The sequence below is a fragment of the Scardinius erythrophthalmus genome, assembly GCF_964197995.2.
Source record: "Scardinius erythrophthalmus genome assembly, chromosome: 15".
NCBI lineage: Eukaryota > Metazoa > Chordata > Actinopteri > Cypriniformes > Leuciscidae > Scardinius > Scardinius erythrophthalmus.
The window spans coordinates 34,998,832-35,008,267 of record NC_138235.1 but is presented as its reverse complement, the minus strand read 5'-3'; the positions used below and the strand labels follow the sequence as shown (position 1 = coordinate 35,008,267).

At 39.8% G+C, this 9,436-nt stretch overlaps 1 protein-coding gene across 2 annotated transcripts in view; it reads left to right on the top strand.

The window, feature by feature from the left end:
• mdp1 (magnesium dependent phosphatase 1) overlaps positions 1-6,269 on the top strand; it is a 9,527-nt gene extending 3,258 nt beyond the window's left edge. Inside the window, exons 2-6 of one of the 2 annotated variants that reach the window (XM_081387744.1) lie at positions 3,178-3,241; positions 3,335-3,442; positions 3,685-3,792; positions 3,952-4,037; positions 4,157-6,269. In XM_081387744.1, the coding sequence (XP_081243870.1) occupies positions 3,178-3,241; positions 3,335-3,442; positions 3,685-3,792; positions 3,952-4,037; positions 4,157-4,239 (449 nt within the window). In that variant the 3' untranslated portion in view covers positions 4,240-6,269. The remainder of the gene's footprint in view (positions 1-3,177; positions 3,242-3,334; positions 3,443-3,684; positions 3,793-3,951; positions 4,038-4,156) is intronic. The other variant, XM_081387745.1, reaches the window with a different exon arrangement.
• Positions 6,270-9,436: the final 3,167 nt, after the last annotated feature.

Genomic DNA, 9,436 nt, shown 5'->3' with positions numbered 1-9,436 from the left:
TTAAGAGACAACAAAGAAATCACATTGTAAGTTCAATTCAATAATCGATACTTGCATGGCACATGGTTCTCTTTGTATGAGGGAGGAAGGCAGGGTTCTGCGTGTCTTTAAAGCAGCGTGAGTCGTCTGAGGGGAGGCGTGCGCGTGCTGTGTCTTCCGGCGCGCGTGTGAGCGCGGGAGCTTCAAAGAGTCTCTTTCTTTGAGGTGAAGTTGCCGGGAATGATTCAGGCTAAGTTCATTCAGCTCGTGAATGAGCAGAGGCGAATAGGAAAACGAAAGAAATAAAAGAGAAGAAAAGAGAAGAAAAGAGAAGCAGGCCGAAGCCGGTCCGGACTTGGGTTTTGGAGGAGGAAGAAGAGAGCGAGAATTGAGGGTTTGGACTTTTTATCAGTGTACGCCTCCTTTTTCGTGGATGACGAATCAGTTTAGGGCAGGAAGATTGTCCTGGTGTGTTAATGCTGCCCGACCCTCGTGTGGAATCACGAGGGGGTAAAATGTGATATTATGCTCGGGGAATTAAAACGCATGGAACCATAACGTTTATCACAGTCTCTTATCAAAAATCTTCTTCGTCATGCACAGGGGATCAAAACAATACTAAGGACGAATATTGGCAAAGATAGCAACATAGAGATACATTATTTTGTTGACATAAAGGCACTTTAAGATTACATTACTGTAATTCAAAAACACTACTACTCTAATATCATTCTGGGGAACATGCAAATCACCCAGAACACTCTTTATACAGTTGTAATAGTTGGTAAAATGAAATTTTTACTAGTGGAAGTCCATATATGCTAATGTGCGTGTCTGTGTGTATCTGTGAGTTTTGGAATGTGTGTGCGTTGGAATGTTGCGCCCCCGTTATCAATGAGATCGGGTTACAAGATGCGATTCTACTGGGAGAACATTCTTCAGAGAAAAATACATTTCAGAGCCAACACTCGAAGATCATAACTATATGATCACAACAACATTAATCACACATACATACAGGAAGTTCAGATACAAGTCTGAGTTACATACATTAAAAGGATATTAAGGTAAACACAATGGATGTTTGTGTGTGTGTATGTATGTGTGTGTGTGTGTGTCACACAGAAAGCTTTGTTATCTCTCTGTGGTCCAGAGAGGGGAAGGGGGTTTGGAATGCAGAACTTTGCAAAGTAAAGAGAATATGTTGACTTTTTTTTATCCTCCAAGGTGCAATTTATGTCGTAAAAGTCCATTTGTTGCCGACTAGCTGGAGCCAACAAAACTGATTTACCTTCGGGGGTTCAGAGTGGAACAGCAAGAAGGAATGTGCGTTTATGTTCTGATTCAATGAGCCATGATTCATAGCCAATGTGGCTACAACGTATAACAGGCATGCAGTAACGGGGGTCTGGGCGAACCTCTCACTGCATTGGCATCCATTGCCCCGAGTTGTTAGTAGTTCCTTTGCTTGATGCCGCTGCTCAGCAAGCCCTGCACTGCTCAGTACAGCGACCATTGGCACCTGCACCAGACCCTGTGAAACCCAGGTCTCGTTGCGGAGGTTCAGTTATCTACCTCAAAAGAACGTAGATACCATCACTTCTGCGAGAGCTCCCTCTAAAAAGATGAGGCTTGCTTGCGACCTGAAGTGGAACCTGTTCGTTGTTGGTGTTCTTCTCACGGGAAGACCCCCGAAAGTGTTCGATCACTTCTGTGCTTTCTTTCCTGCAAGATGGGTCGGAGCATGGGCTGTCTCCCTCCACCCTCAAAATGTATGTTGCCTTTATATTAACGCACATCTTGATGCAGTAGATCTAATAAGGAAGTAGGAATTGATCGTTAGGTTCCTGAGGGGAGCATCGAGACTGAATCCGCCTTGCACCCCCTCTATACCTTCTTGGGACCTATCTCTGGTGCTACTGCACTCAGAGCCCTCCCCTTGAGTCACTGCATGCAGCTGAGGTAAAAATCCTGTTTTTAAAGAAACAGTTCTCCTGCTTGCTTGCCTCTATCAAGAAGGTAGGGGACCTGCAAGCATTTTCGGTCAATGAATCGTGCCTGGAATTCGGGCCGGCCGACTCTCACAAAATCCCGAGATACATGCGCCATTTTGCTCCAGTTGAGTTCCCCTTTGGCGGAACCCTGTTGAGTTCCTCCACACCCCTTCGGCGTTGGACGTGGCGGAGCGTCCGATGCTAGGCCTACCACTCGTATGCACTGGTGAACTTGTGCTAGGCTGGGTCCATATGTTGCGATCCCTACAGCAATCCCATATGTGCATTCTTCCACGGTACGGCTCCCTCCGGCAAGCCTGTGTCTTCCCTTGGCAGAGCCTGCTCTGCCGTCACTGACCGGTTGCGTCTCCCCCCTGTTATTGGCTGGAGCCACCTCAGTGACATTCTATATGTTGTACTGCCTGCTAATTCGCTCAGTCCTAATGTGTTATTCTCCACATGTTACCTCCCTACGGGCAGGATGTGGCTTCCGCAGTGTATGCCTTCCAACGAAAGGTAACTCTTTCCCAGTGGTCTTGTGGAACAGCAGTGACTTTCCTGACCTAAGTCCTGTCCTATCTCCGCCTCAATATGCGGGAGGATCAGGAGGCTTTTGTCTAGGCACTTGAAGGTGGCAGCACTAGTGACGTTTTAATAGGGATCCCAATCAGTCGTAACGTACGACTACGCCGAACGTGAGCGACTGAAAGGGAACGTCTCGGTTACATATGTAACCCCCGTTCCCTGAAGGAGGAGACAGAGACGTAGTCCCGTTGCCACTATTGCTGGACCACCGCTGACCGGGGCCCGCTCGGCTCCTCAGCGAAAAACAACTGGTACGTGCATCCGTTTTTTGTGTTTATACCCGTGTGGAGCGCAAGATGTGCAATGGCTCATTTTAACAATACTCGAAGATGACAGACTCCCTAAGTGTGATCCCAATCAGTCGTAATGTACGATTACGTCTCCATTCCCTCCTTAAGGGAACGAGGGTTACATGCGTAACTGAGACGTTCTTTTAAATTGATATTATATTTTACAATATTACTGTTTTTACTTTATTTTTAATTAAATAAATGTAGCCTTGGTGATCAGAAGAGACTTCTTTTAAAAACACAAAAAATCTTACCGATCCCAAAGTTTTGAACGGCATTGTGTGTGTGTGTATATAGATATATATAGATTTTATTTATTTTATTTTCAGATTTCACCCTCTGGCCATTATATTCTGATGCACATGTTGATCCACCTTTTCATATCGATGACAGGTTTGTCTTCAGCTAGTGTTCATTCATTGTTTGTTGTTTTGATGTAAACATTTTTGCTGTCGTTTCTTTGCTGACACACTGACTCGTTTCCAGCGGAACGGTGCGAGATTCAAGATTTGCCTTTGTTCCCGTTTATCAAGATGCAAAAAAGATCCTGAGCTCACTTCATAGTCAGGGATTCAAGATCGGCATTGCATCACGGTAAGATTTCAAATCAGAAAAATATCATCTGATATATATACAGTATATACTGCAAATACAGTAGTCAACATTTGAAGTGGATCAAAACCTTTCATCAAAGTTATACATGAATTCTGAACAATACCCGTTCTTGTCTTAGGACAACTTTGATTAACTTTTTTGATCCACTTAAAATGTTCACTACTATATATATATATATATATATATATATCAAAGTTGTGGTCTTTCTCTGTTTCTCAAAGATCCACTGATTCAGAAGGAGCCAATCAGCTGCTGTCACTCTATAATTTCAACCAATACATCTCCTTCAAAGAGATCTACCCTGGGTCAAAGGTCACTCACTTTAAAAGGTATAGGATGAGCTCTTTCTCCCCCTAGCAACCACATAGCAACGCTGAAAAACAATCAGAACACGAGTAAACCCATAGCAATGCCTTTTGTGGCATCAATCGTGTGTATGTGTAAGCGTGCTACCATAGACATCCTGACGACTGTTGTTCTGTCTCCAGGCTGAAAGCTGACAGCGGCGTCCAGTTTTCTGACATGATGTTCTTTGATGATGAGGATAGGAACATCATGGAGGTGGGCAGGCTAGGTAGGTCTTGCTCTCGGCTCATTCTCTGACTCAAACCTTTATAGAGATCTGGAGACTGTGTGATGAAAGCTGAAGACTGTTGGTTGGGTTGAATCACCAGCAGTTTCCCGCTCTTTCAGGTGTTCACTGCGTGTTGGTTCGTGATGAGATGACCTCTGATCTAGTCCATAAAGCACTGGAGCAGTTCAGCAAGAAGAAATGACGGCGTCTGGTCCCGCAGAGAAGCAGCTGCGGCAAATCAAGGACAATCCCTAAAAACAATCCCAAAACGTGTAGAGAGAACTAGGACTGTCGTATTCCTTGGTTATATCTGTGTAATCAGTTGTTCAATGATAGTTTTTAAATTATTTGTATACCACTGATTCTTGAGATAAGGGACAAAAGTACTTTTGAAAAGTGACAAACAAAAAATGGATACTACATTCATTTGAATTGGATATCTTCATAAACACGGGTCTCATCTATCATACCATGAAAAGGAACAGGTTTTTTATTGAACCACTTTTTATAAAAAATTACATTTACTCACTTATTAACTTGACATTTGTCAACTCCGTCTGACACATGAAAATATTTTTTTGTGTGTGTTTGATCAATTCAACAACACTGTAAAGTCTTTAAGTGTGTAGAAATGGTGTGCATTAGCAAGGTTAAGTGATAAATTGCATTGTATACACTTTTAATATTATTTTACATTGTTTTGGAATTAGCCATTTTAAATGACCTTCATTTAGTTTACAACTTTTTTCATTTTTTATTTATACAATCAGTGGTTTTGTGCACACAAGACACTGATGCATGTAGATAAGTTGGTGTTTTAATGTACTAGTGCAAAGTGCCCGTGCAAAATCAGTTTTTGTGTGTGTTTTTAGTAATTGTTGGTTCCGTGTGTTTGAGTGCTCATTGTTACAATTACACAGCAAAAGTTCAGTGACATTTTTATTTGTGCATCGTAGAAAGCAAATACTGATACTGACATAATGTCATACAATAAATATGGAAAATTGAACTACACGATTGAGGGAGCAGGCTACACAGTGAACTCTGAGAAAACGCTACGCTTAATTTGTGAAAAGGCTACAACAAATGATGGCTGTGAAAGAGACTGTGAACTCATTGAATAGGATATGTTTAGTTGGTGAATAGCATAGGCTACTATTACACAGTAGCGATAACGTTAAGGGCACCAGAATAAATTATAATATTCAGAAATAAACAGTGTAGCTGACTTACAGATTCAGTTAACATCCACAAATGAATAAGCGCGATGATTCAGGGAGCAGGCTACACAGTGAACTCAGAGAAAACGCTACTGAAGCTCCGCTGCTTTCTTCATCAGGGGCTATGGCATAGGTCCGGCTTGCTTGGAGGGGACAGAAACAGACATCCCTCCTCCCATGTTTTGGGTCGAAATTGGCAGTAGGACTACGAGGATGCATAAACTCAACTTTCACGTCTTGGTGTTCTATATCTACATCAATGGACTTTCCTAACCACCAGTGATCATCATACTGTACATCACTGTCAGCCAATCCCCTGTCTCAATACTGTTAATAGTTATATCAACAATAGTACCCTCGGGACCTTTCAATGGCTCCTCTTCCATTTCATCCACCAAATCTTCCATTTCATCGACTGAATTCTCCTACTTGTTTTACTTTATTGTTTTGGACTCGGTCCTTCCATCTCTGTCTCTCCTTTTCTAACTGGTCTCTTCTGTTTTCTGGGACCCTGTTAATTCTTTCTCTCCTTTTTCTCTGGTAATCTCTGTTTCTTTTTCTTTGCTCCTCCACTGACAGGTTTTGTCTAGCCATGTCTGCCTACAGTACAGATAAAAACAACACTTTTTATTAAAGTTATTATTTGGCATTTGGGTATATTAAGATATTTTAAGTCAATCAACATGTATACTTAGATCATATTATCATGTTATGTAGTTGTTATACATTACTTAATGAGTATTTGGGAGCACTTTTCCACTCCGTCAGCTTACATGTCAACACCGTCAGACAAAATATCTGACGGAGTTGACAAAGCAATGTTTTTTCAACTTAATCATGTCTATTAAATGGTAGCCATTTTGATTTTCCTCAGTTGTCAGCTGCCACTAAACCAAACCAAAATACCAACTTTTATTTCAAAATTCTTGATTGAAATCATCCCTACTTTGAAGACAGTGTTGATACATAAAAGCTGTGACCATAGGGATTTCAACTTGTTTGCTGAATATTTAAAAAAAAAAAAAAAAAAACTTACAAGACCATGTGTTGGACTGCTGCATCCATCAACAGAAAGAAGTCAAAGGGGGTCCTCAGATTTAAAGCTGACCAAAATATGCCTGATTTATTTCAAATTTGAAACATATCTGACGGAGTTGACATGAATTGATGATTTTAAAAGGCTGTTGTGTTAAAGTATAAAATAATGCAATGTTCACTTTAAGTATTTTGTGATATTTTATTAAGCCTTCCAATTAACCTCATATTCATATTTGTGCATTTTGGGCATTTGTTGTCTTTCATCCACAAGAGCCAAAACATTTTTTTTGCCTTTTCTCAGTCTAGAAGGCTCCAAATTCAAAAATAATTTCACATGCCAACTACATAAATGACCCATTTTAAATACACATTCATCTTTCCAGAGGTGAAGTATCCCTTTAAGTATACATAAATTACGCGAATCTAGGAATTCATTCAAGTGAAAAGTCTCTGCACTAACAATACAAAATAGTAGATCTCGATAAACACCCAATGCAATGTAGGCTATTTAAATTTATGTCTGGACATCGTAATGTTATTTCTTTCAAAAATTGTTATTCTAGGCTACTATATTGTAAATACATCTGATTTAGCAACCCCCCCCCCCCACCCCCCACACACACCTATCCAAACCACTTTTTAAAACAAAGTTACGCCACTGGAATTACATACAGCAGAGAATACTGTCTGGAAGGTATAGTCGCTTTAAACTTTAATAACATGTTATCGCCCAGTGGCGGTTTGTGGTTTTGCTGAATAATTTAGCGTCAGGAGCAACAGCGGGCTAGACTGGGTAAACCCAGGCCAATCTGCCGGCGATTTGATTTCGCCCTGAAGCTCAGGCTGGAAACCTGTACATTCTTCTATCCTGCTTCCGTTATAAATCTGCATGGACCAATCACAAACTGGCTTATCCACCTGGCGCTCTATTGGCTGGTGTAATCCAATCCAATTCCTTTTAACCTCTCGACGATGCTCAATGGCTTCTTAAGTTTAGATGGCACATCCATGTTTTTTTTTGTTTTTTTTTTTGCACAACTTGCAAAAATCTCTCGATGCCATTGCTGCTTCTGCAAACCGCTGATCAATGCTCCAAACCAACAGTTTGTTGACACGTTTCCTGCTGGAGTTTTCGCTGCAAAGTACATTACCCAGATTGTTGGTCGACCAGATCTGATTGGCTGAAGGACTATCCAATTGCGTACAGAGTCATTTGAACTATACCCGTTGATCACGCCTCTTGTGCAGTAGAAAATACAGAGCAGACTCCCCAGACTAATGTTCAAAAGATTAAATCTTAAAAGATTGAGCTTGGTCTGGTGATAGCCAGGCTAACAGCGGGCCACATCGCTAAAGGTCTAAAAGCCCGCTGGCCTCCTTTTCCTCTAATTCAACGGTGTTCCGGCTCCCGGTATGGCGGTGTGCCTTTGCCTCTCTTCTGAATAAGTGATTCTGTGTCTCGCTGACAACCTGTTTAGATAAAAGCAGAAAGTGCTGCACATCATACACTTGAAGAGACAGACGGAAAGATGCACTTGATCTGGATTTCTCATCCCGAGGTCTGAAGCCTAACGCGTGCTTCTTCCTCTCTTTCTTCTCCTCCGTCTCGTGTAGAAAGCAAAGTGACAGTGCAATAAATGTGATGTGAGCTTTAGCATTCTCCGACGAACATCACAGCGGCTCCATGTCAGATGAAGACAGTAGCGTTTTCTGTAGTTTGGAAGTCTGTCGTGTGATGCTTAATCTTAAAATGATTTTAATAATTCACGCCGTCTTAAAAATGTATGCGGTGGATTATAATTACGGACCGCAGACAATATATATTTAAAGGTTTCAATGAACCGCTAAATGAAATCCTTTGTGTATGATAAATGTTTAAAAACGTGTTTGAGTCGAGTCATATTAATGGCTTCTGAAAGAAAACGTTCATTTTAATAAATGTTTCTATTCTCAATGCATTAAAGATACACAAGCTGGCAACCTAGGAAATATTCTGATTTATCAAAATTTTATGGTTTCATATCCGATGCATGCAGGGACCTTTTAAAATTCATCATTAAAACACTAAGTCTCGTTATTGTAATGCACACCGCCCAATGCTGTCTCCATTATAAGCACTTAAAATACAAAAAAAGCATTATGTGACTATGATGGAGTCCCTAAAGGGAAATGATGAGGGGATTAAAAAAAAAAAAAAAATTTATTCCCTCGCAATATGTTTCCATTCGCCCAAGAAACTTTGTGTTCACTCGCAAAAGTTTTGAGTTCTTTGTGAGGAAAACGCAAAGTTTCTAATGGGAACAAAAGTTTTGAGCAAACTTTAAGTTTCTCAGGGGAACGCAAAAGTTTTGAAATATATTTTTTGAAATCTATGATAATTGACAGATTGAACAAGATTTCATTAACCAAAACATGCGTTCAAATTAAAATGCATGCCATGAAGCTACTGAACAGAACCTGTTACTACCATGACTAAAATAAATGTAACAATTATCTTATAGGTGGATCTCGCACATTTCATTCAGTTACCTAAATATATGAATGTAATTATAATCTGAAGGTTATGTAAATAATATGCAATACTTTTTTGTGGAATAAATTGCTTTCATATCTTATAAACAGTGTTATTTATTTTAGTATCGTTGAGAAACTATTATAGTTTTTTAAATGTTTTTAATAAGTTTTGAATTAGCCTTATTTGGAATTTCTGCTTTCATTTTAATTTTACTTAAGTTTTAGTCAATTTTTTGTATTTTTGATATTTTATTTTAATTAACATTTATTTTAACTAACAACATATATATGTGTGTGTGTGTGTGTATATATATATATATATATATATATATATATATATATATATATATGTATACAGTATAGTTAACTAATAACCCTGCTTAATAATACTTGCACGTATTCAAGGATCTGCATCATGCCAGGTCTGTTTTTTGTGCATCGAATTTGTGCCAATTTTGAATATGAATAAGCCCAAATTGTATTTCAGACTTCACAAGACATGACACATTATTACACAAATTAAAAATATCTAGTTCAGTCATGAAACTCTACAGGACACAGGCTGATAGGTCTGCAAGCGATTACATCATTACAACATGGCACAAGCTGATTGGCCTCTGCTGATCC